Source organism: Leptonotus elevatus, chromosome 2 (assembly GCF_054856555.1).
Source record: "Leptonotus elevatus isolate MCC_2025b chromosome 2, RoL_Lele_1.0, whole genome shotgun sequence".
NCBI lineage: Eukaryota > Metazoa > Chordata > Actinopteri > Syngnathiformes > Syngnathidae > Leptonotus > Leptonotus elevatus.
The window spans coordinates 32,748,997-32,775,974 of record NC_141240.1 but is presented as its reverse complement, the minus strand read 5'-3'; the positions used below and the strand labels follow the sequence as shown (position 1 = coordinate 32,775,974).

The 26,978-nt window shown below is 43.5% G+C and overlaps 1 protein-coding gene across 1 annotated transcript in view; it reads right to left on the bottom strand.

Annotated features, from left to right (window-relative positions):
• Window positions 1-26,978, bottom strand: part of plxnd1 (plexin D1) — an 83,890-nt gene that overhangs the window by 54,761 nt on the left and 2,151 nt on the right. The window contains exons 2-8 of the mRNA XM_086067118.1: window positions 24,471-24,647; window positions 19,923-20,054; window positions 18,502-18,602; window positions 13,875-14,004; window positions 9,546-9,723; window positions 7,673-7,781; window positions 150-249 (exon numbers count right to left, since the gene is read on the bottom strand). Coding sequence (XP_085923244.1) covers window positions 150-249; window positions 7,673-7,781; window positions 9,546-9,723; window positions 13,875-14,004; window positions 18,502-18,602; window positions 19,923-20,054; window positions 24,471-24,647 — 927 coding nt within the window. The remainder of the gene's footprint in view (window positions 1-149; window positions 250-7,672; window positions 7,782-9,545; window positions 9,724-13,874; window positions 14,005-18,501; window positions 18,603-19,922; window positions 20,055-24,470; window positions 24,648-26,978) is intronic.

Genomic DNA, 26,978 nt, shown 5'->3' with positions numbered 1-26,978 from the left:
ATGGCCCTCTTGTCTCGCAACTTAATTCTTCCTCTTGGTGACATTATACGAAAATATAACAATCATCTTCACTGTTAAAACAATAATACTCAACTACTAGTTGGCTGGCTTGATATTCCAAGATCCTCAAGGCGGAAGGTGTATCTTACCTCTAAAAGGTTGTGCGTTGTCTCATCTTTAGTGGAGACACACTGGTGCTTCACTTGGTCCCAGTAGCACTTCCACTTGGTGCTCAAGCAGCTGACGCAGCTGATGGACACAAAGCGCAGGGTCAAGGGTCAAGGTCAAGCGTGTATGCGCAACGAGCAAAATTCCAGAAAAAAATGGGACAAAAGGGGAAGTGAAGATTAGTCACCGCTTTCATTCCACAGTTACAAAACCCTCGGGCAGAAGGTCAATGTGAACACAACAAAGCACTTCTATATGGAAAACATTAACAAACAAGTAAAAATAATGATTTTATATGGGAGTGCGTACCACTTTTTTTATTTTATTGAGGTTCACATCGCGATCATGCATCTAAACGCAAGCTTTTGCAGTGGAAATGATCTGCAAGCGTGTGTATTGTGTAGACTCTGTGGGCCATCCCTCACAAGAAATTCCGTTAACGCTTTTCTTCCTGAGGTCCTGCTCATGCTGAGGCAACTATCAGTTCTTTCATTTTGAATTTTGTCCCACACAAAACAAAGCCGATGTAGCAGAGGAGAGGTCAGATGTCAAATGTCACTTGGTACACACAGAAGGATTTTTCAAATCTTAAAAAGACTTCAGACAGTCTTATTGTGTGTGCGGTCTGCTCTAATAATCTCAGCACAGAGCATAACACACAGTCAATTTATGTCCCACCATTTATCTCGAAACTAAGTCCTCCAAGGCAGAAATCTTGTGTCATCACACGAGATCTCTCGAAAACGTAGAGGAACAAAAACTCCCAGATATGCGCTAATGTTACCTGAACATTTACAAAAAGGGCCGGAAGCGGGGCTTGCTTTGGAAAAGACTTCCTCCTGTCAGGGGAACCTACTTTTATAATGTACAAAAAAAAAAAAAACAACCGACATCGGGTATGACGTATTTAATTGACAGCTGCATTCTTGTCTGCCTGTTAGGGCACTTCACAGTCAAACTAATTGAGAGCAGTTAGTTTACCTCACAAAATGAAAATTTTGCTTGAAAATATTCAACACGTTTAAAATTTAAGACCGCTGGCCCAGCCAACTTTGGACTCGATTATTGGGACAAATTCACTCTTAACGCACTTGAGGCAGAAAAATCATCTTATAGACGTCGGCCAATGTGACGGAGGCCTACCCCTCAATACCGTCATCGGCGATCGTCACGATTCCTCATTGTTGGAAAATTGCAACCGGAAAGCTCTTTACTGGGGTGGGATATAAAAATGTAAACAAGGCATACCACTATCTGTTTCACTCAAGATGTGTCTCCATGTCTTGGCATAGTTTGGCTTTCATCACTCTCGTGACATACGCTTTCACGGTAATGTAGTACCATGCCGGTCTCTCATTCATTCATTCATCTTCTCCATCTTCTGTCCAGACGGGCATTCAAATGACGTCCAAATGTGAAGGGTGGCAAAATTGTAAAGGCTTCCCATCGCTTACTGTTTATCCGCATTTGTTTCTTACTGCTCTCTCCCCGTACTATGATTTGCTAGCTAACAATCAATCAGAGCGATCAAATGTCACGATGGCCTGACGTTGATTTAAAATGTGGAATCTGCCGAAAAAAACGTCCCCCAGACACCCCGTCAACGCCTCCGATATTACAAGGGGTGCTTTATACGTTAATCAGACGCCGCATACTGACGTCCCGGACACTTTCCGACTCCTGGCGTCGAATTGGTGTATAGAAGCATTTAGAAGACATAAGGTAGTCGGGCGTTTGTCGTCCTTAGTCAGGAAGGGGCAAAATCAGGACAAAGGCAGCCTCATTATATTTATATATGGACAGGGCCCAAGATCTCAGTCTTTCCACCTGGGGGGGGGCGAAGTGGGAGGCATCCATTTGGGAACAAGACATTTGTTTTTTCCAGTGGCTGACACACATGGTGATGATTAGACACGCCTTCTATTGGAGTGGAGAAGACACTGAAAATATGTGAGACTGTTAGCGTTTGTGCGAAGCTTTCCTATCATCACCTCAAATGTAAGAAAGCCGCTGCCTGGTGTTTGATTGGGTTTCTGACAAGTGTGTGTCTCACTCCCCGTTGCGGTGTGCGTGTGCGTGTGTGTGTTTCCGGGAACAGAGTGTGTGAGTTTTGCCTCCGGGAAGAGACAGATGTCCCACAGCGGGAACGATAGCGCCTCCGGTAATAGCGACACTCTCACAAGCTTTCAAATTGGAAGGACTGAAGTGAGCGCGCACGTGTGTTATGGGGCGGACTGACAACATGTAATCGAAAAATGTCCGTTTTTTGTGTGTGCGTGCGCATGTGTGTGATTGATTAGAGGCAGACGGCCCTCTTAGGCTCTCATCAGCTGCAACTTGTCTGTTGTCCCCTTTGTGTCCAACAAGAACACACGCGGTACAACACGTACACACAAAACAACACACGTGCGCACTCGATCATGAATGGGCAACTTAAAAGCTGGACAGGCATATCATTTTTCACCGATGCTACTCGGGGCCACTTAGGACCGCACACTTCCTAACCAGATGGATGACAAAAATGCTGTTTTCACAAAATAGATGCATATGTACCAAATACGTGCTTTTAATATATTTCATAATACATTTTTCAACGCGTGTAGAAAAGATCGCAAGCCAACAACAAAGAAGGCAAACTAAAAATAACCATATATTGTCATTTTTTTCTTTTGAATTTTTTTCACCAGTACATAAGAATGATCATATATGGACGGCGCAAAACTGCTGAACAGCAAACCAGCATGAAGTGCAACAACTCATTTTCTGCATTCTTCTTCACAAAAATAATCTCACTCAAAATTCTAATATTATTGACGTGCACTTTTGTCCTGCATATCCAAATCCTAGTATAAAGGCCCACACACCAATCCGACGTCGGGAGTCTGACAGCGTAGGGCCGACGCCACGCGCCGTCTGATCAGTGCATAAATTACTGTCGTAAAGTCGGATGGAGTTGGAATATACGTCGCGGGTTTGGGTGGTGGGTGTTTTCAGCAAAATCCACATGTTGAATCGTCGTCGGGCGTCGGGGCATTTGATCACTGTGATTGGCTGTTGGCTAGTGAATCAGTGCACGGAGCAAGAAGAGGAAGTGACAAACGCGGATAAACAGTACTGATGGAAAGCCTGGACCTTTTTTTTTTTTTCACCCTGCTGCATTTGAACATACAATATCTTTCTGGACAGAAGATCGGGAAGATGACTTTGTCTCTTTGGTTCAAGAGAGACCAGCTTTGTATGATATTACCGTGAAAGGGTATGCCGACAAAGGTGTGAAAGCCAAACTATGGCATGACCTGGGGGACGCGACTGGACATAGCAGGTAGGATTTAATTTGATAAACGATACTGTGCAAAATGCCGGAGGGTTTCATTGACGTGGGAGGACATCGTGAGAGAAAGAGGGTTACGGTTGCGTTTAGGAATAATGACTACCGCCACTGATGGTATGGAGGGGAATTACTTCTCGCGCATGCGCTGAAGGTACGTAATAGTCGGGGTCGGCGCGGTGTGTATTTACGTCATTTTTCCACGCGACGTGCCGACGTCTGGGTCCGTCTAGACCTTCGGTCACATTTGGCCGACGTTGGATTGGTGTATCTAGGCCTTAAGACTGATTGTATGTGCAACTAAGTCATGTCTACCATCTAGTGGTGAATGGCGATATTACAACATAAAATTACAGTTGACAATACTCGCGAATTTGTATATTAGCGGATTTTCCCCCCCGATATCTTTTACGATTAGATAAGATTCATCCACAACCCCACCACCCCTAAATTTCACTCAGTTTGTCGGGCAAAACGTATATTGATGGTTTATCAGCGTTCTTTTAAGAATTTCTGTATGTAAAACATTTTTTTATTTTTTATTTTTTTAATGAATCAAGGGGCCACTCAGTGTGGTCGCGGGCTGCCGGTTGCCCATCCATACACTAAATAGACAAAAGTCATGACCATGTGATGACCGCAACTCCAGGCAGTGAAAATATGGAGCTGGTTCCGGCTGCCCAATTGCAGCTAGACGAGGCTTTCGGTCTTTTGGGAAGACTTTTGGACAGGATGTCCGAGTGTTTTCATCCAGAAGAACATTTGTGAGGTCACCAACTCAGCGCTGATCCCAAACGTGACCAACAAGGTTCTTCCACATCAAACACAAAGTGGGACGCACATAATTGACCACAAGTTGAAAGGTTAGTACCGGATATATTCGTCTAGAATGTGTACAGTACAGTACACATCATCATCAACATAAAGATTTCCTTAGAGCTCACTTTTGGCCCAACACTAAAAGTTAAACCCCTTACATTATTGCAACCCCCCCCCCCCAACCTCCGGTCAAAATGAGCCACACACTAAAAACACAAGCCGACCTGCACTCTTCGGACCTCTCCGTGGACACAGCGGTTAAACACACATCCTCAATCACGTCTCTGTCAGAGGCAAGTATGTTTGGCAGAAAAGATCGCTTTCACGGGGACAAAGAGCAGCCGAGGCGAGGAGAGCGCAGACCCCACCGCACCAGAAAGTGGGAAACAATAAAGAGGTGCCAAAACCCGAGACGCAAGCAAAACAGGCAACGTGTTTGCTTAAGGGAAGCGAGAGTGCGTGTGTGCGTGTGTGTGTGTGTGTGTGCGTGCGTGCGGGAGCGACTGAGAGATATAAAGAGAGTGGGAGGGCACGTTGGGTGATTGTCCTTGTCGGGTTGGTTGGTTGGTGGAATGTTGTGCTCTGGTTACCATTAAGTCCGCTTTGAAGAGACGGGAGAGGACTGTGAGAGAAAACGCACGCACGCACGCACGCACGCACGCACAACATGCATACACATTCACACACCTGCTTTTTCATGACTGAAGCACAGGCCTTGAGGTTGAAACATTTCCCGCTAATGTCTTTTTACGACAACATCTGTCCACTGTTTATACTCGCGATACGCGAGTGACCTTAACAAAAGCATCGCAACCCGTGATGCACAAATGAACCACCGATGGGTAGAAAACGCACCACATGCTTTCTTTGAAACTAAAAGTTGTCTAGATAAGAGCGAGATGGCGGACACGTTGCTTTCGTTTTTGAATGCGTGTGCGAGGGGTGACTTTGAAGCCCGTATGGCCAACTAAAGCACAATATAAAGGCACGCCATTGGCTAGTTACCATTTCTTGACAGTCTCAGTGTCTTTGTGGCGGTTTTCTTTGCGCCCGGCCGGGTGTGACAGTGGAATTGAAATGTGATACACGATGCAAGAAGTAGATGAGGAACGTCTCAATGATCAGCAGATGATTGTTGAAATCACGCTTCCCGATTTGCATGAACATTATTTGGAGATCTGGAATCCAAATCAAGGACATTAACGAAAGTGACGTCTACACAAAAGTGAGCGCAAATTGGCGAGAAGTGGGTCACAAGAATTTCTTTAGGGATTATTTAAAAAAAAAAAAAAACAGCTTGAAGTGATTAAAATGCGATCGAAGCGAGCAGCTCGGCGCTTTGCAAGTCGCCGCTCATCCTGCGAGAGCGCCACTCGGCTCATTATCACCTTCGCTGCAAACCGCCGTCGCATTTCACACACGCGCAAATTGGGCAAAGGCTCGCGCGCATCCACCTGCGACCGCCGCCTTCGCACCTTCACGCCATCTCCATCGAGCAAAAATAAAAGTGCTCGCCATCTGACAGCCGCAGTCAACGGCGACAGCCCAGCGAGCCTCAAACGCGCCCATCAGATAAACGCGGATCCTCGACATGGTCCCACATGCAGGCGGAAGCCAGCTGGATGGCCTCCAGATAGGAGAAAAGCCTCTTTGTGACAAAAACAAACATCAGCCTGAGCGGCCAGACGTACATATCCAATTTCCTTTGGCTTAGCGTTACAGCATATTAATCGTACGTTTGATCCTGCGCCGGGAAACCTTGAGCCAGCTGAAGAGAACAGAAGCCCCGCAAGGGAACGTGACAACACGATTTAGCTGCCAGGGCCCAAATAGGAAAAGTGGGGATGGTGGGGTGGGGGTGGGGGGGGTGCAAATTGGAGAGGCCTTTAAGGCAAAGGCAGCTCACAAGAGAGGAGCTCACCTCCGACAAGCGGACGGCCAGCCGGGCAGGCGGCATCCCGTTCATTTGCGGCTGCAACTCCATTAGGAAATGATGCTAATCTAACGTTATTGCTATTCCAGAGCCATTTAGGAGCTTCTAGTTTGCAAAAACAAATAGCCTTTCCGGATGGATCTTCTTGAAATGTAAAGTTAAGTGCAACATGCGAGGCGAGAACTTCATTGTGGGATAAATAGCATGGGAAGCTTTCAAAGCGGGGAGTGGGGGGGGGGCTGTTTTGCGAGACTAAGCTGCTTGTACATCCCGTGTATTCGCTGCGGCGTCCAGTGCAGCCGCATAATCTGCAATTGTCACACACGTGCATCGACTCTCCCCATGCAGCCTCGTAATGGTCACAATATTTGGACCGGGCTACAAGCTAAAGCTGGCCAATGAACGCGTCTTGGCGCCATGCCGCCATTTAAAAATCGCTTGCTTGCAGCTCAACTATGTAGAGACGGACTATCATGGACTGGGCACTCTTTAAATGTCTTCTTTTGAGACATGATTGCCAAAAAGTGGACGGAGGAGCTCAACTGGCCGTTTTTTGTCACGTCAACTCGCCGTTTCATTCAAAGGATGCGTAGTTAAGCAGTAGGGATAGACCGATTATCGGCCGGGCAGATTATCGTGCCGATATTCAGCATTTTGGCGAATATCGGCATCGGCCATTTTGAAGAATCATATGGCCGATAATACATCCATTTTTTTTAAAAAGTGTTAACTTCAGGGAACTAATTATTTAAAATTTCAGAGATGCTGCTGACCCTGGGGATTCTCTGCACCTTCTGTTTTTGTTTGAAATTAAAACTAAGAAAATTGAATACTTCAGATATTTTGGAAATTTGGAATACTTTATTTACTGTAAAAAACAATTGTTTAAGTTTTTATTTAAAACATGCTACTGACCCTGGGAGACCCTGAAACTTTTTGTTAGATTTTTAAAACAAAGCTGTCTATTGACTAAGACTTTTTTGAAAACTCCAATATTTTACGAACCCTAAAAAGAATTCAATAAACATGTGCTTTAAAATTCCCCCCAAAAATAAGAGCTGGAGTTTGTTTGTTTTTCAAATTTTGATGCCTCTATTTCCCCTTTTAGTGAAAATGAATATCGGCTCCAAATATCGGTTGTCGGCGTCCTTGACTACTAATAATCGGTATCGGCCCTGTGAAAACCATATCGGTCTATCTCTATTAAGTAGACACACAATTTGAATCTGACTTGTGAAGTTGAAGGAGCAAAAAAACTGGCAGCTGACAAAAAGGTGGCTACAGGAACTCGTCCATATTTGGACGTGCCATCCATATTTCCCTTTGACAAACAACGCTAGCTACGCACAAAGTACGTATGTACGCGTGCTGTAAACTGTGGATATGGTGTAGTAGTGTGGGATGACAACAGAGGCGTGACTCACGAAGTTTTGGGGTTTATTGCTCCAGTCCGCCCACAATCGTAGATGATGAAGCTTCCGGACACCACAGTTGTGCCGTTGACTTTGATTGCCACCGACACCGGCAGATGATCTGCCAAAAGGAAGGCAAACAAACTAAATATTCTCCAGCAACCTTCCACATGTCCTAAACAATATCTTAAATTTTTTTTTTTAATAAATATCGATAATAATCATACATTGCAATCACAGGGAAATTCAAAGAGGGCTGAGAGATTGCATGTTTATTTGCTCTATTCTCTCGCTGTATTAAAATAAATTGTCTCTAGCCATTTATTTCAGGTTTAAGTTGGTCAACAAAGGAAGAAATCCCACATGAGTTTCCCCCAGTGAATCTTGCAGGGGTCAACAACCTTGCCTGTCAAAAGAGCCATTTTAGGCCAAATAAATAACCAAAATCTGTGTGGAGCTGCAAATCATTTGAACATTGTGATAAGATGTTAGATGATAAGAGCTAATTAGAGTTGCACCATAACGCAAAAATATCAGAGCAGCATCCAATACGTAGAGATTCATTTTCTTTAAAAAAAATAATAATAATAATTCTAGACTTTTCTGCCTTTCAGTCAAATTTCTGACATTTTTGGCAATTTTATGGACATATTATGGTAACAATCTGCCTCTCTTCTTCCTTTTTTGGACATTTTACTTACATTTTCTCCAGCTTTTGTTGCCATAAACTTTCTGACATATTTTGCAATTTTGTGGACATTTAATGGTAATTTTCGTGATTTATTCTTTTGTTTTTGGACATTTTTTATGGTTACTTTTTGAACATTTTATTTTCTGCTTTTTTTTTTTATTACATTCTCTGACATTTTTGGCAATTTGATGGACATATGATGCAAATGTTTCTGCTTCTCCTCTTCCTTTTAGAAAATGTTTTGGTTAAAAAAAAAAATCTCTATTTTTCTGAGAACTCTGACATTTTTTAAATATATAATTATTCATGTTTTATTTACTCATTAATGATTTAAATAATAATTTATCTAAAAATAGGTAATATATACACAGTATATATACATAAATACACAGTAAATATATATATATATATATATATATATGTATTAGGGGTGTTAGAAAAAATCGATTCGGCAACATATCGCGATATTACAGCGCACAATTATCGAATCGATTCAATATGCGGCTGAATCGATTTTTCAACATCAATTTTTGATGGAAATATTCAACAAAATGTCTTACTTAGGGTTAGGTTTCACACTTTAAGCATGGACGAATGTTCTATTAATGGAACATTAAGCCTTAATATTTTATTTCAATGCTGTTCAAACATGAAACGGATTCCAACCTGTTATATGTAAATACAGTGGCTCACAGTTATAAGCCTGAAGTACATTTTCATACAAATCTTACAGTGTACATGTACAAGTTTACTGATGAGTATTTTCCAAATTTTAGTTTTTAAAAAATCGCAATAATTGACTTATCAATTCGTATCAAGATGAATCGGTATCGAATCGAATCGTGACCTATGAATCGTGATACAGATCGAATCGCAAGGTACTAGGCAATTCACACCCCTAATATATGTATATATATATATATATATATTAGCCACAGGAATGGGAGTAAAGAGCCACATGCAGCTCCAGGGCCACAGGTTGCAGACCCCTGTCCCAGTGGTACAAAAATTATACAAAAGTAGAAAGTATACACCTCATTGTTTTCCAACAATTCTGGAGGTTATTGACGGCTTAAAAGCTTTGTTGTGCCGCGTTATGCAAATCCACAACCTCACGTGCGTGCCAGCGGATCGAGGACAGCAATGGCTGCAAGCACGCAGACGGACGGACAGACGGACGGACACGCGTCTCACCTGTGCCCGGGAGGATGGGCCGGTAGCTTTCCCGAGAGAGGAGGGGGCACGTCTGGATCTGAGCGGGGCCGTGGCCCAGGTGCAAGGTGGCGGCTGTCCACAGAGCCGGCCCGTATTGGCACTCCACCCGAAAGCCCACCAGGTCGGGAACCATGCCGTTGATGAGGATGCCCACGTCCTGTGGCGTAAATGCACAAAGACGCGGCTTGGCATGAGCGGACCCGACTGAACGTCGGTGCGGGGCTTCATCAGAAATATGTTAACAATGATGAAACAGATGGCAACGTGAATTTGTGGGGTATGACGGACATGTCATGATAAACAGCAAAGTGATTTCATTGTGGGAAAAAAATCAGGTGACTGAGAGGAAGTGTGGGACGAAATCTAGAGAAACCCGAATAGAAGCGCTGGCAAACATGTGCTAACGTGTCTTTTAGTTTAGAGCGCCTCTATTGTTCTGTGGCATTGATCATTTCCTGGCGAAGGGCCTGACTTCCTGCCTGCCGCTTCCTGTTTGGGGAGACAACCTTGAGTTGGACTTCCTGCGGCTCCGGTGGGGCCAGCGTGTGGCGGACAGCACCCGGCCCGACTGACCCACATCACCGACTAATCTGCGGCTAATGAAGCAATTAATGACGCGTCATCTCTCAGCCTCGTCTAATTATGGACTGGAACGGATCCCTCCAGCGCAAATGCTCGGCCCGCTAATTGCCACATTGTGATTATGCGGCAGGTAATTCCCGTGAAAACAGCACACGCGTTGTCGCCATCACGGCTGCTGCCTGCTTGCTTGTGTCGCCATTTCCACTTTTCTCGACGGCATTTGGCTGAAGCGTATCATGATGGATTCAGCCGAGAAAACCTCAAACTAAATGAGCTTTCCCCGCACCCTCGTTCCCATTTATTTTCACTCCAGACTTGCATCTTGTGTCGAGTCATTATGCGCATCAATTCATTGCAAAATCGCTACGTGGGAAAATATGCAAGTGAAGGAATTGGAAGTGTGAGTGGAAAATAAACAAACAGATTACTGAGTTATACGAAAAATTTAGATGTTGCGACATTTTAAGGGAAGCTAGAAATGGAATAAAAGCCACATTTTGTTTGTTTTAACTGCTCTCGGGTTTGTGTGACTTGGACTCATGCTGATCCAAACTTTGGACGGAGCAACCACAAAAGTGTTCTGGGGGAGGCCGACAGCAGGCAGCTGTCGCAGAGCGCTCAAATGACCCAGACGCAAGGAACTGCAAAGTTGAACGCTCATATTTGGTACCTCCATGTGACACGGCAAGAGTCGGACCTTCGATCGTTCACAAGCTCGAAAATGTTTACACAGAAAAGTCCTCCCCACCGTCTCGTGTTTAAACCTGACTTTTAGACGTGCTATTTACAGATGCAAAATTAGCAATTACGCATTTTTCCTTCGCTTTTGGAGGCTTCAGACATTCAAGTCAGACATTTAGATTCTCAAAGTGTGGTACGAGTACCGCTTGTGGTACGCAGGCTCCCTCTAGTGATACGTGAAAGAATCACTGGAATACTTTTTTTTTTTTAAGTGATCAAGTTCATTTGTTAAATACAGTTCTTTTGAATTTAACCTTCTAGCATTTATATTTAACAAATTTAAAAAATGTATTTAAGTCAAACATTTCAATCCCAAATTAACTCATTCACTGCCATTGACGACTATAGACGTAAAAAATTCATGTAAACTATTTCTCTTAGTTTCACTTTTTTTTTCATTTAATTTTTTTATGAAAACCTATAATTTTTTTTATTGTACATTTATAACTTTAACTAATATTATAATTATAATTATTATAATTAATAACTAATTTATATGTCCTGAAATGTTTTTAAGTCATTCACTGCCATTGACGGCTATAAAAGTAAAAAATTAATTTAAACTATTTCTATTAGTTTAATTTTCCCCCCCACTTTTGTTAACAACAGTATGAAAACCTAGTGTGTTTTTTATATTGTATTAGAACAGATATAAAATTTGTGATTAATCGTGAGTTAACTATTGAAGTCATGAGATTAATTAAGAATAACAATTTTAATCGTCTGACGGCCCTTATTTTTATTTATTTATTTTTAATTAGGGGCGTCAGGCGATAATTTTTTAAAAATTGTAATTAATCACAAGACTTCACTAGTTAATTAACGATTAATCACAAATTTGATATCTGTTCTGAATGTACAATAAAAAAAATCTAGGTTTTCATACTCTTGTTAGCAAAAGTGGAAAAAAATGTTAAACTAATAGAAATAGTTCAAATGAATTTTTGACACCTAAAGCCGTCAATGGCAGTGAATGAGTTAAGCACAGTGTTAATATTCAAACCGTGCATTATGTTGGCTTACAATAATATCGCATACACTTTTAAGGACTTGATAAGCCATATTTTAAAAAAGCAATTAGGCCTACAAAACTACTGCATTTGAACTTTGGTCATTGTGGACAATCTTTGTAGACTGCGGCCCGTTGACATTCTTTTGTGATGAAGACGTATAAAAAAAAAAAGTAAATAAATCAAAACCATTGACTTAACATTGCAATTTGTGTCGGATTTGAGAACTCACGTTCTGAACGCTTAATCTAAATAAATCTATTTGCGTCTATGCTTCCTAAAACGCACACACTGAAATGAAATGTGTTTAGCGCATTTGGCAGACGCGGTCTTTTAGTAGTCCACATCTGTTTGCGTGAGCAATCGAGTTTGCACCTGTTTTTGTATGTGCAAAACTTAAATAGATGAAGAAGAATCACCATCTTTTTTTTCCATGTACATACACAACCTGTGACCTCTTTGTTTAAGCCATCACAGCGAACACACGCGCAGGGTTCTTGCAGAAATCACCAAGTTACATTTTAGACCTATTTTAGACTTTTTAGACCATTATAAGAACAATTTGAGACCAACTTCAAGTCATAGCAAGCTGGTGCTTTCTGGCTTTCTCGCGTGTGACTCGAGGGCCTTCACGCCCAAAGTCCCCAACTTTTTATTTTTTATTTTGATTTAGTAGCCATAAAAGTCACATTCAAAATATGTGGTTGCACAAGTATTTTTTCAAAGCAAGTGCAAATAATTAAAATTCAATACGTAAGTAAGTAGCTCCCATTTAACCGGTTTCCACACAAACTGTAGCGTTTCCGTCTGAACACTTGGTGGCACACTAGGTCGCGCCCATATACTCACGTACTTCAAAGACCGCCGAAGAAGAGAGCCGCAAAGATATAGCATCATGTGCTAACTTCGAAGTTTTTAATAAAATGAATAAAGACAAATACAAGACTAATTGCTGAGAATGACGCACAGATCATCAAACTCAATGTCCGCGACAGCGACCCCCACCCGATTTAAAACTATTTGCGGCGATTAAAGGGTTTTATCTACTGTGATCCGAATGCAACAAGCTAGATGCTATGCTAACCGCTACGAACTAGCCGGCCGCCCACTCTTAGCCACGTGGCCACGGCTGCCCTTGGTATTGTGAATCAGGTGTCTTGAATGAAACAGAAGGATTTAAGATTTCAATATTTCTTATTTCGTCTGCCACATTGTAGTTTGAAGTTGGAGGTTTCAGAAGCCTCGATTGTTTTGTTGCACAAGTGTTAGCATGACCAAATGGTCTGTGTTGCGTGTGCGCGTCGGCCTCGTGTGACTTATGTAAAGCAAAGCGCAGGCGTTGCTGTTCACAAGTGTGTCAAAGTCGAGACCACAGCAACTGAATGGAACTTCGCCGTCATTCATCTGACTATTCACAAGTGGGCCATTCGCGTCACGGGGGTCAAAGTTGAATCATTTTCACCCACGATAGATTTGTTTAGAAGGGCCTGCTGTCAGAAAGCGTACAATCGTGGCAAATGGGATCCTGCGGTGCAATAAAGTTCAAATATTAAAGTCATGTTCCAACAATAGCGCACGACTGAGCGCTCGGCCTGCGCTGACAGCCGACCGTCTGACATTGAACACTGTTGGAAGGATTTGGAATATTTTCACACCTTTATAAATGCCACGTCTCAGCCGCTAATTGCCCAATTGCTGAGCAATGTCATTGTGTTGGATTAGAAAATATTAGAATGCTCACTTGTCAAGAAATGCTAACGTTACACTTGATTATGCACACAATAAAAGAAAGAAAGCAAATAAAGCGAGCGCTGTCTGATATGAGGTGACCTGAACTTTTTGTGATTATTAATACACAGCATGAGGTGTCAGCTTGCGGAGTTTTAAATAGCTTTTGTTCCCATGATAATCTTCCCAATTTGATAATACTCGCACATGACATGCAGTCGCCAACTATCAGCCGACGTGTGCCTACCTTGATGTCTGCGGCGATGCTGATCTCCGGCGGCGTCAAGGTCATGGAAGGACACTGGTGAGGGCCGTCGCCTATGGTGATCCACGCGCGTGCCAGCAGTCCCTGGGCACACTCCTTCTGGATGCTACACCTGGCAAACGGCGAGAGCCAGACATTCATATTCATATGACTTGTAATCTAACGTGGTGTTACGATCACATATAGTAGTCGGAGTAAAGTTAATATTCAAGGATCAAATGTGCGACTTTGTAACAAAACAAAGTTGGCAAATTGATGACAAGTGTCCTGGATCAAAATAGCCATATCAACATTTTTTGCCAGTTTGCACATAGAATAAAACACTTGGTTAACAAATAATAAAAGAAAGGAGGCAAAACCAACCCTTTTACTGACCAACAAACACACACACACGCACAACAAACAATTGTACATTATGAAACATTCAAGTCATGAAAGGAAATGATCTCATCATGATGGGATCATTCAAGCTGGACATACCGTCCAGATGTTGAGTTTTTGAACACTTTATTGAACGTTAATATGAACAAACACTCACAGAGGATAAAAACACCCACACAAACACACCAAAATGATTATATACACTAAAAAGGGGATTCATACATAAAAACTACAATCATACAAAGATGTGTAAACAAGAATGAAAATCAAAACAATAAATACTGAGCAATAATATTTTCCTTGAATATTTGTTTTGTTTCCCACCAACGCATTTTCGGTTGAAAGAAACCAAAAAGACATGAAAACAGAGTGCTGTGCCATCATCATGTGATTTATGAAACTTTGGAACTTCATTTGTACAGCGGCATTTCTCAAACCATTTGGAATTCAAAATGTATAGCTAAAAAAAAGAAAGAATGAACTTAACAGCAAATAAAGATTTGTGCATAAATGCATTTAAGTGAAGTGTAGTACGACTAGATTTTTAAAATAAAAACAAGTAGACAATTCATTTTATTAATATAAAAACCATATTTAAATAATTATGTCAAAAAGGATGTCTTGATTTATTGTATTTTAAAAAAAAAAAAAATCTTGATCATGAAACATTACTTTTGGTAAATCAGCTGTCATTTTTGAGTTAAGCAGTGTTGTCTGCGTCTGTTGAACGTCACTAATAAAGTAATTTATAATCTAACTTAGTTACTTTTAAAATTAAGCAATCAGTAAAGTAGCCAAGTTACTTTTAAAAATATACGTTATCAGTAAAGTAACTAACTTCCTTTTTAAGGGTAATTCTGTCAACACTGCTCACATGATCAAATACGCCAACCCCCCCCCCCCCCCCCCCCTCTTAGAATTCTATGGCCCAAGGCACACATTCTCACTGGGCTGCACAGCACACTGTTGAGTAAGTTGTCCGATGTTCATCATCATCATCATCATCATCATCATCATCATGGGCGCCTTTAAGCAGTTGTGAATTGAGATAGAGTGGCCAATTGGCCAAATTCCGACTGTTTTAAACGCATCACGCGCGCGCCTGCGTTCCTCATAGTTCACCTGTCACTTTGCCGCAACAACCTTGACTGCGGGTCACACGCATCGCCATGGTAACCCATCCCAGGGGCACTGCCGCCACAGACTGCCAGTACACAATCCGGGGAACGTCGGCCTCCTTAAAGCTCCCTCACTGCTTCTCCAAACGTGTTAGCAGTGTGTGTGCGCGGGCATTAATGAACGTGTTGGACTGAGAAGACGACGAGGCGCTCATCAAGTGCGAAGGGCCGGCAGGCACTTTGACTTGTAGCTGACTAATGAACTTCGCCGGCTGCTGCTGCTGCTGCTGGCTGACTTCATCTGCACGGTGCAGGACGAAGTGACCTCACATGGACGAGACCCCATTTAGCTGCATCCCAACATGCCACATAATGAGTGGTGTCCCCCCCCCTTCCCCCCACCCACTGCCTCCCCGCTTCACAATTGTTGCCAAGTGTGTGTGTGTGTGACTGTTAGCATTTGTGTAAGGATCGTCGTCCCATTGGAAGCGAGGGGCTGAGAACGGCCGTGAGGTCAGCCGCTGTTCTAAAAATAGCTCTAAGTGGATGTGAAAACCACACAAAAATCCCCTCCGCATGAATCAACTCAACAATTCTGAGTGCTGTTTTTTTTTTTTTTTTTTCGCAAAAGCAACAGTCACACTCCAACGCACCTCGTGCCCGACTGTCATCATCACAGTCCGGTTGACGTGACCTCGTTTACATCCTCTGCCCTGTTTTCAAGTTCTCTTACACTTTCGACTTTGCTGTCAGGGGCGGAACAATTAAGGAACTGGATGCACATTGGCAGATGCATTTTCTTTTGATTATTGAGAAAGACAAACCAAGTCATCCTCCAAGTGAGGGCCAATGGCAAACATCTTTTCCAATTTTCCACTGACGAGTCAAGCAAAGCGCAAATTTGATCTTAAAAAAACATTCCGCAAATGTCAGCTTTCATCTCGAAAGACAAAAACAAATATGTGATTTGGGAAAGCAACATGCAGAACATCAACAAACATGCGATTTGGGTTGCAGACTGGCCAAGCTGCGAGGTGACTTAAACATGCGGAATCCATTCACGGACCCGTTCCGCTTCTGGTAGGTCCAAAAAGACACGCATGCTAAGCAAAAAAAAAATCCTCAAGCGTGCATTCCAAGCAGCTTCTTCAAATAAACACACTTAACATATGCAGCTCAAATAAAACCAGCGAAAACTCGTCGCCTCCTGCTTATGCGTGCGCGCCTCAGATAAGGTGGGAAGCCACCGAGACTGTGAAACAGCAGGGAAACATACTGTATCCGCTCATACATGCACGCGCACGCACACACTCAGATAAAGACCACCATTTGTTCATAGCAAAGACTGCACATGACGCACAATTTGATTCCAATAAAGATAGTGAAGTGCTTTCTGCAAAGTGCTCCAACACGAAATATGTGACGAAGGGCCGAGTTCTCCCTTTGCAGACAACAACGCCGCGAGCCGCCGGAGCCGTGCAGAAAATCAAGCCGACACCCGCCGAGACAGCGGCGGCTTCTCGGGATTTGGGGCCGACCGCCTCTCGGTGCTCCTCCGGGCCCGGCCAGCCCCCTCTGGACCGACCTCTCCCGCTCGGAGGCCGGCGGCCTCACAGAGTGCGCAAAGAGCACATCAAACGAACACTGATGACATCAGCGCACAGACAGCCGCGCACTCGCGCTGACACGCACACACGCGCAGGCTCACACACTTTGACATTTCCTTGTCAAAAGAGCCAGTGTGCGCTCTCCCTCCCACCGCCATCAGCACAATCAACGCGCCTTTGTGGAGAGGGGAGGGGGGGGGGCATGACGAGGGCAGGGGAGGCGACAGACGAGGATGACTGAAGCTACTGGAAAATAGGAACGCGCCAGAGAGCCACAGCGAGAAAGAGAGACAAAGAGAGAATCACGAAGGGTGAAAGGAAGGCAGTGAAGCGAGGAAGGGCCGACAGATCGCTAAACAAGGAGAGGAGATGACAGTCGGGCTGACCGCGCGTACGAGCACGCACACTGAGCTCCTCGGCGCTTCCGCTCCTCCGGCCCTGAAATGCTCGTGGCAGCGCACAAAAGTCACTAGCTCATCTGATTGGCTTTAATCACGCAAGCAACTCGCTTTCTCTCGTGCTCACTCACGCACAAACACACAAGAGACTCTCCCGATGGCCGGCAAACCTCAAGTTTCTTCTTTCTTCCATCTAAGCTCTTTGACAAGATGGCAGAAGGCGCACTGAACTTGTTGCCATTCAGCAGAAGAATTGCTAAGTGTTTAACAGAAGGATTCTTGGCGAAACTGAGATGAGATCGTCATTAACTCTTTGACAGCCAAAAACGTTTAATGACGTATGCTAAAATCCTAATGAATGCCGCCAATAACGTCAATTGACGTCAACTACGTTTTGTTTTTTTCTCAATGAGCAGTGCAACGTCTTGTGCAGCACTGCCTTGTCATTGGGGTTGTAAAATCCCAAAACAGCCACTAACTATGGCCAGCAGATGGCAGCATCGTATCTCTTTTCAATGGGCTCCCGGTGTATGGAATTACAATGAAACATGACAAATCTGATTAAATAGAACGTTTTAAAGGATGACGTGAATGATCAAAGCCTTTGTCACATTAAATCTAATTCACAGAGCGTCACTAAACAAAAAATATTAGTGTCAAAGTTACTGTGGTGCAGAAAATGTATCTTTTCACAAAAAGCCCGTTTTCTCCTTATCTTTTCAATTTTTCGCTCAATGTCACTCAAATTACCTACCGGTATTTTCAAATGATGATTACTAAAGAACGGAATAAGGTATAAACATACATTTTTTTCTAATGAAAGAATGGAACGCGATTTTCCATTTGGTACCCAGCATGTATATATGGTCAAAACACACAACATTCTGATGAGTTCAAATACTCAAAATCGGCTGGCATTGTCGGGGTTCTTTTTTGGATAATGTTTGGCAGTCAAAAAGTTAAGTGTTTTTGTACTACTTTTCTGTGCCGTGACATTTTCTTAATGTAAAAGATCCCTTAGCTCAATCAAGGTTGACAACATTTGATTGATTATGAGAAGACCAGCAAGTCTAGGAGAGCGTCCATGGTTTGGGTGTGCTCTTACCTATTCTCCAAAGTGCACCATCCGCAGTGGGCGTCACCCGCTCCCAAACAGTCGCCGCAGCTGGTCCACTGGTCACATTGAGCCACTTTGACCCGCAGCATCTGTTCGAGCATAAAGCACAAAGCCGCAAATTCAAGCGACCGATTCAGTAGATTTGACTCTATTTAGAGTTGGACCAAATGGACTCTGTTTTAGAGTAATATTTACTCTTGGAAGAGAGTAAAATAAAAACTGTCAACAACATCATTTGGTAATATTTTCCTTGTGGCCTGCTGGACTTCACCTTGACTTCATCTGAGATAAACCAACGCTTGTCTGGACTGAATTGCAACAGAATGTTGCATTTGCATTGTGAAATGTTAAAATAGCGGTCAGGCTTTGAAAGATGACTTCTTCAAATGGTCCAAAAAGATCTGGAAGCACAAGATGCGTTTGCATCCTGATTCAGATACTCAGCTGTCTTATTCAACACTGGACGCGAAAACACAACTTTCACTCGATGCAAATAAGAAGAATCAAATGTTTGTTAATGTCAGTCCTTTGGAAAGTGTTTTGTGTTTTGAGTGAACATGTGCATTGATGAGGACAATTTTTCTTTTCAAACACATGGAACAGAACTTTTCAACAGACTGAAACGCTTACTGGCAATCTTTTACAGAAATAAATCTGAAGTCTTCCTCACTATTGAAGGGAGAAGGTCGTACAAGCTACATGTTGTCATTTCTTTGATGTGCACGGCTTCCCCCGATATGAAAAGCACTCCAGTCGATGATGTTTGCCATTCGATTGATGACTGCTGATGTTTTTATGAGGCATCACTGTCAAGTGTAGCACAATGGCGGATGGGGGGTAGAGTTTCTTCACGGGGGCCTTTCTTCACAATCTCCCTGCAAACCTAACAAAGGTGCTTTTCATGATATTATTTGGTTACTATGCGCGTGCTCTTGAAATCTCAAATGTTACGACCGAGCTTGGAAAAAAATCGCACCATCCAAATTGAATCATCTTCTTGTCACAGCTCCAGCAGATTGGCTACTTCTATTTGAAATGGCTGTTTTGTCATTTCTGTTGACGCCTTGCATTTACATGTTTACGTACTTTTCATGATTCGTGATTGATTGGGAAAGAGTTCTTGCACTCAAATGGCCCTTCGTGAATAAATGAAAAATGAACAGAAAAAGTCAAGCTGATGAGCAATTTGTACCCTGCAGGTGCGAATGCTCCCTTACTGTACAGAACCAGGAACCGAGGTATATACAGTATTTACTAACGGTCATTTTGGGCGTACCATTACACGCCTATTATGCAAATATGCGGTTTCGCCACTTTAACCAGCCATCTGAGAGCAATGTGTGGTACACAAAAGGTACACAGAGGACTGATGAAGGACAACAATCAAATAACGTCAGCCGTTCTCTTACGTGGTGGGAGGTCATGACATAAAGGTAGGTCCTGTCATTGGGGTCAAAGGTCATGACGTGGTGGACGGATTCGCTGGCAGGCAGCTTCAGCGTCCGCTGGCTGGCCGACGTCATGTTTGGCGTGAGGGTCACCTGTGAAACAGAAGAGTGGCAGCGTTACGAAATGAATGAAAGACCTGCCGCTCCTCACGAGGGCCTTTTAACAATTACGTCACAATTGCACGGCAGAACGCGTGGGGTGCGCAGGTGGCCCAAAATATGAAATTAAGTATTACAACATCAGACCTTTTCACAATGATGACACAGGTTACAACAGCCACGAACAAACAAAGCCTTAATCTTTGGCGCAGATACTGGAAAGTTCGCTAGCAGGCTAGCCATTGGGTTTTGCTAAATGACTCAAAGACAAGCCAAGAAAGCGTTTTGGACAAATCTTTGAGAAAACATCTTCCACAAATGATGGAGGAAAGAACATTTTCAAAAAGAACCTCGAGTTTACTTGAAAATAACAAGGTGTGAACATTGAAATCATAATTCATTGATCTTGCTATCGATGACTTGGGAACATCTCGGCGTCTGCGCACAATATTTGTGGCGTCCATCATCTTTTTCCAGGTCGCTCATTTGTCTCCATGCTGGGCCCTCCGCAAAAGGGGTCACATATTCTATACTTACACACACACGCATACAATGCAGCTGAGGAAAACAAAGTGTGCTGAGTGCGACTTCCTGTCATGCAGACGATGGAAACTCGTCTTGCTCCAATTTGGAGCCTCTTGCAACAGACTGCAGACGTCCTGATGGACAAACAAACTCAACGACGCACTTCCTTTTGCTCGCTCTCGCTTCCTCTCCTGCACCCCCCCCCACCCCCACCCCCAGCCACAAACATACAAAATGGTTAATATAAAACCCGGGCAAAAAGATGCTTAAGCTTGGATAAGAGGTTTTATCTCCCAAATGTTTTTTTTTTTTTTTACCCTTGCCAACCTGTTTGTGTCTCGTCACCTGTTCCATGTGTTCAGCAAACATTCAGTGAGTCCATAGCAACAGGCTGATGCAGTGAGTCAACATCAGGCCACACACCTGGACAAGAAGCCGCGCTGACATGGCGACAAATCAATTCAATTGGAGCCACAATGGAGATACGATAAGATGACAAAATGCTCGTTTGTGTTCATGAAATAGTCAGTACAATGTCTTTTTTTCTTGGTATTCCAAATAGTTTCGTGTTTTTGTTTTCTGCCATACAGTAGGCTATAGAAGTTGTGAGCACAGCCCATACTAAAACGGGGACTTCAAGCTGGATATCAAGAAAACCAAGTTAATGCTCAAAGGGCTTTCCATAGCGGTGTGCTCCATTTGTCCTAGTCGTTCATCAGAACCAGCACTTTGAAGAAGAAGAGGAAGAAGAAGAGTATTAACCAACGGTGATTTTTGGCGTACCATTACACCCCTATTATGCAATTATGCGGTTTCACCACTTTAACCAGCCAAGAAGAAGATTTTTGATTTTGAAAAATGACATTTATTTGCCGCACTTATTTACATTATTTTCATAACACGCAGCTCGGCAAGCGCAATTAAATAAATAGATAAAAAAATAAAAAATAAAAATAAAAATAAAATGCTTTTACATCAGAACATCACTAAAACATAGCGCCTCCTCATTCACGTCGCACAGTGCCCCGTTAACAGTCCACATCTCACAAAAACGATCCAAATCTCCTGCTCTCTTGTAAAAACTAAAATCAATAAAGAGTCTGGACTTTATCAACTTTTTGCATAGAACCGTGGGATCGACTTCTGCCCCATCGTCAACTTTCCTTTTACGGGACAACCACACACCCATCTTGGCCTGGCTCAAAACAAAGTTTAAAACCCGGCTTTCTCTCTTGATCTGGCCCTTGTGGTTAAAACCATAAATAAAAGAAGGAGAAAAAGAAAAAGAAAAAGAAAAGGAAGAAGAAGAAGCTTGTAATCCCAAATGACTTGCGCGCGAGCTCTGTCCAAACGCAGCCAAGAGCCGGCCTAACTTAATCTTGGCCAACGACGGTAGCCCCCCCGCCCTCTACCCCCCACCCTACCCTCCCGCCCCCCCCCCGGCCGCCCGCCCGCCAAAGTCGCAGCCACAATCACATTATGCCCGCTAACAGCACCATTAAGCTCGGCAAGAGCCCGCCACTCGCTGTCCTCGGGGCACACGCACACACACTCGCAACGACGACAGAGCGACACTACGGTGACAAAAGTGTAGAGACACGCCCCTTCACTCGCTCGTTTAGTCATGAGAGCAGAGGTCAGCGACCTTTTAAAGTGACGCGAAGATTTGTGAAATGGCCCATTTGCTTATGTGACCTTTAGTGATATTTTATTATTATTATTCATCACGAATGATATCCATCTGTGAGAAGACTGATGATGATGATGATGATGATGATTTCTAACAATAATCATCAACGAGGTCGGAAACCGTCAATATGCAACACTTGATTTCATTTCTACATCATTCCTGGGAAATCGCAATGTCACATCACTCACTGATCAGCTATCGACCCTTTCTGTGTCTTAATCTTGGAGCGCTGCGAGCTCTCATTGTTTTGTGAGGCATCGCTTTCAGGTGCGCTTGGCTGAGTTCGGTGCGGACTTCGCCCCGCAATGCTAACAAATCAGGAAGCACATCCAACAGAACGGGCCCCCTCCAACTGCCGTCTGGGGACCCCTGAGGGTCCCTAAAACAATTTGCAATCAATGATTCTGTGGCATGGTGAGGACGTGCAGACTGTGCCTCCTAAGCAAACAAACCTAATTAACCTTTGACCCCTCCCGCCTGCTGCGGGCCACTTAAAAGCTCTGATGTGATTGTGACATCATCACGTAAAGAAATCCTTTTTTTTTTTCAGTCAGTAATTGGCCATTTGCAGTGTCCTATAAATGAACACAACATGGACGCCACTGAGAAGGACAATTATGCGAATGTTATGCAACCAATCGTCAAGCAAATATTATTGATCAAGATCAAGCAAGAATCTTTCCTCAGCACCCAAAAACCTTTGATCCTCGAATGGCCCCTGACCCACGCGATGTCATCTGAGATTACAAGCATACGGATCGTAATCGTAGTCCGTAAAAAGCGTTTATTCCCGCTTGGCTCAAGCATGCTTTTCATGTCGCAAAACTTGGGAGTTGCTTTTGAATGCAAAAAAGGTCACGAAGCACTTGAAGGGCGCTCATGTCGCTTTTCTCCTCCACAGCCGAGGAGCCGCCTGTGGCGAGGAATGCGCTTGACACAAAATTAAGGAACGCTCTTCATTGGTTGGTAACTTTTGCTGCTGTTGTTTTTTTTTTCTCCACACGTTCGAGGCCGTCACAAAAAAACGCCGAGTGACTCAGACATGATGCCTCATGACTGACTAGACTGAGTGGAGAGAGGTTAAGATGAGACATTCCTTCTTGTTGAATGCGCATACACTTTGCTAAGATTATTATTATTATCATTATTATTATTATTATTATTATCAACTGATTCCCAAGTCCATGTCACTTGATTTTGAGTATCTGTCAATGGAAAGTTCGATCTGATAACTCGACAATGCGTTGAGAAAAAAAAAAAAAGATAGACTCAGTTATCTTTTATTTTTATTTTTAAGAAAAGCTATTCCAACATGATAGCTTTTTCTAAAAACTTTAAAGGTGCCGTTTAAAAAGGTAACATTAAAGCTTTTTCTACATCCTGCATGCTCCACCAATGCCCAGATGAGTATGAAGAGCCCTGACTGATTTACTCTGACTGCACCTATCAGCTTTTATCTTCCCTTTATAGTAGAGTGTGCCGAGTTTTTCTTACCTCATTTGAAGTCATGTCTTGGTTCGTCAACTGTGGCTGTCGCTTTTAGATCGTGCGCGTACTCGCATGCGCACCACGAACGAGCCTGACACAGATGCTGCAGTTACGCTTTGGGCCAGAGGTGGCAGTCGCGGGTAAACGATCCTTTAAAGCAGCAGCGGTTCAAATCAAGGAGGCAAATCAAATATTTTATTCTTGAGACTTTAGAAATTTTGAATTTTACACATCCAATCTTTTTCAGTCAATACTGATCAGAAGAAAATCACATGATGAGATTGGGATCATCTTTATTATTGTTATTATTACTATTATAATTATCACTACTACTGCTGGCATGTACATCCTTTTGCCCACAAAGCCCTGTGAGTAGCCCGAGGGCCTTCTCTAAATATAGCGCACAAGTCACGAGACATTGACAGTTCCTAGGCATGTCAATTTAAAGTGCAAAACTTTGCAGATATTTAAAAAAATAATAATAATAATAATAATAAATAAATTAAAATTAAAAACGGACCACATGTTGATATTTGTCTGTTTCCATCCTTGTCACATCATTGTTGATCATTATTGTGAGAAGCTAACAGAAGGCAAATGGTATCATTTGTCATTTCAGAAGTGTGCATCAAACTGGTAACCGTTCGCTTTGGAAAAGGTCGCTGACCTCTTCGAATCGCGCGACAATTGTGCGACGGACGTCTTACCTTTCGAAGTCGTCCGTTGGACGTTCCCAGGAAGAGCACGGTGTGGTTGAGCACGTCGTCCACCGCCACAGAGCTCAGGCCGTTGTACTGGAGCAAAGGAAGCGCCCTCAGGGGTTTCTGCAGTGCCAGGGGGTGCTGCAGGTGGGCCGCGCCGCAGTCCAGCTGCTCCGGCTGCAGCTGCAACGCACAAACACACGCAAAAAAATGAAGACGACCGGTTGTAGCGGGTCGAGAAGCGTAAAAAAGGAGAATAAGAAGTCGAGCGATGAAAGGGAAAGAGTAACACAAGAGCCGACAGGCGAGATCACAACGAGCTGCTCGGGCTTCAAAAGCGCTTCAAGACTCGTCACGCTCCAGGCTCCACTTTTGTCACATGCTAAGCAGACAGTGATCAACCATCAGGAGCACGCTAGAATGAGCGCCGCCATCTAAGGGGAATTTAATAAATATTTTCAAAATGTCAAGGCAAAAAAAAAAAAAAGTCTGGATATTTGCAGAGTGCTTTCCCACAGGCCCATCTAGCCGGCGGCTTCATCTGGCGTCTCGTAAATTATGTGCGCTTGTCCCTCGGTGCCGGCCTTCACGCAGCACAGCGCAAAATTATCACGATCATGTGATGTCTGTGGCGCTGGCAGGATTACAAATGATTGTCATAAGTTAGGAGCAACTTTCGTCCTCAACTGGACAACATTCGTCATCAGTACCACACCAGCCAAGTTGTCTGTCTCTCGCCCAGAGAATGAGATGACAGAAGGTCACGAGCAGACTGTGTGACCCGACGGCAAACGGGTCAAGGGCCTGTCGAGGGGAAGGTCACTCAAAACCAAAAACGCTGAAATTTGGACCTGTTCTTGAGATAGAAAGTGCACTTCAAATCCAAATCCCTTTTGTAGTGATTGTCCAGGTGAGAAGGAAGTGTCCACAATCACAGGGATTGGCAACGTGACACGATTTCCACAAAATGAAAGGCTGTCAGAATGCGGAGTGAGGTCGGATCGGCCACTTCAATCAGAGTACAAAGCCGCAAAAATTTGGAAATTTGGACGACGCCTTCGAGAAAAAGTTTTCGCGTGGGTAAAAAAAACATCCTTTTTGGGGATATTGCCAGAGAAATCCGGTCAAAAAAATCTTCAAAAGTCAGTAAAACAGCACAACTTGATTTTTCTTAACATATTTGTCCAACCTGCTGCTTGGGGAAGCTCTTCTCCCATTGGCTGACAAGTTTCACTTCAGAATATCCACCAATAAACTCGTATGGGCCAAAATTTCGAGATGTGTCGAAATGACAAAAAGATTAGCGAGAAGAGCAGATGGTCATCGATCACTATTTCCTCGATTGATTTCTTTGTGCAAAATGTTCTCTATGCACACAAGTGACATGAACAGAAAGAGTAAACAGGGCTGATAACCACAACTTGCCATGAAATGTCCTTCCGGGGAAATATTGCGTTCGGTATGCATGAGGAATTGCCGATGTAGCAGTCATTTGACTCGCATGTCAAAGACACTCAGGCTTTGTTCCATCTTCAAATTCATCCAAAGATGCCACAGTCGGATGTGATTAACACGAACAGCTTCTTTTTTTTTTGCTGCGGTTCCGGCAACACAAGCTCACCCGCCACGCCTTTGAAAATGAATGGCCCAAATTAAAAGGTCCAAGATTGACTTATTCATTTGATCGATTTGACGATTTGGTGTATTTATTTGGGAAGGATCCTGCCCAATTGAACGGCTGAAGATTGGCTGACATCACGAAACCATTCAAGCTGGATTCCAGCAGTCAGCGTTGACTGCAAATAAGAAGAGACGGTCCAACTTTCAAGCAGGCAATCGGAATAATTTGCATGTACGCACAGTGGCGGCTACTTTTGTTGCGTTTGTTTTGCCTTTTCATGTTCTTGTGTGTCGCGTTTGTACTCCCCATCATGTGATCGTGCTCTCAAGTCACACAGAGAAACAAAATCAAGACCACATCGTGCACTTAGCAACACAAGATCGGATCTGAATTTGTGTGTGAGGGACACAATGCAAGTCTTTATTCGCTGCCATTTCTGCGGTGCCGTAAAACTCCAGGAGGAGACAATACAAGCCATTTGGTGTCCTCATGTTTTGCCGAGAGGGCGGCGAGCTGTTGGACGGGAGAAGCGGCTCAAGGCAGCCTTGCCGTAACTCGGCTGTGGCAGTTTGTGACGCGGGAAGAGAGAGAAGTGCTCATGATACCGACGTCTGTTGGCACAAAATGACGTCTTGTCTGCTTCTTGAAGGCAAAGCGACGTCAGGGCGGACGGCAAATTTCACAAGTCACAAGAAAAGCTCACTTTCAAACTCAAAATGTCGTCAAATGCGTTCACCAAAATGCAATTCAGTAGTTGGCTGAATAGAGTTTTCATGAAGGAGAGGAGGAAGAAGAGTGAAAAGAAGGAGGAGGAAACACGGCCCAACTGCACAACTCGTCAGACGCTCCAACCCACACGTTGACCCTCGCACACAAAACACAGTCACAGTGAC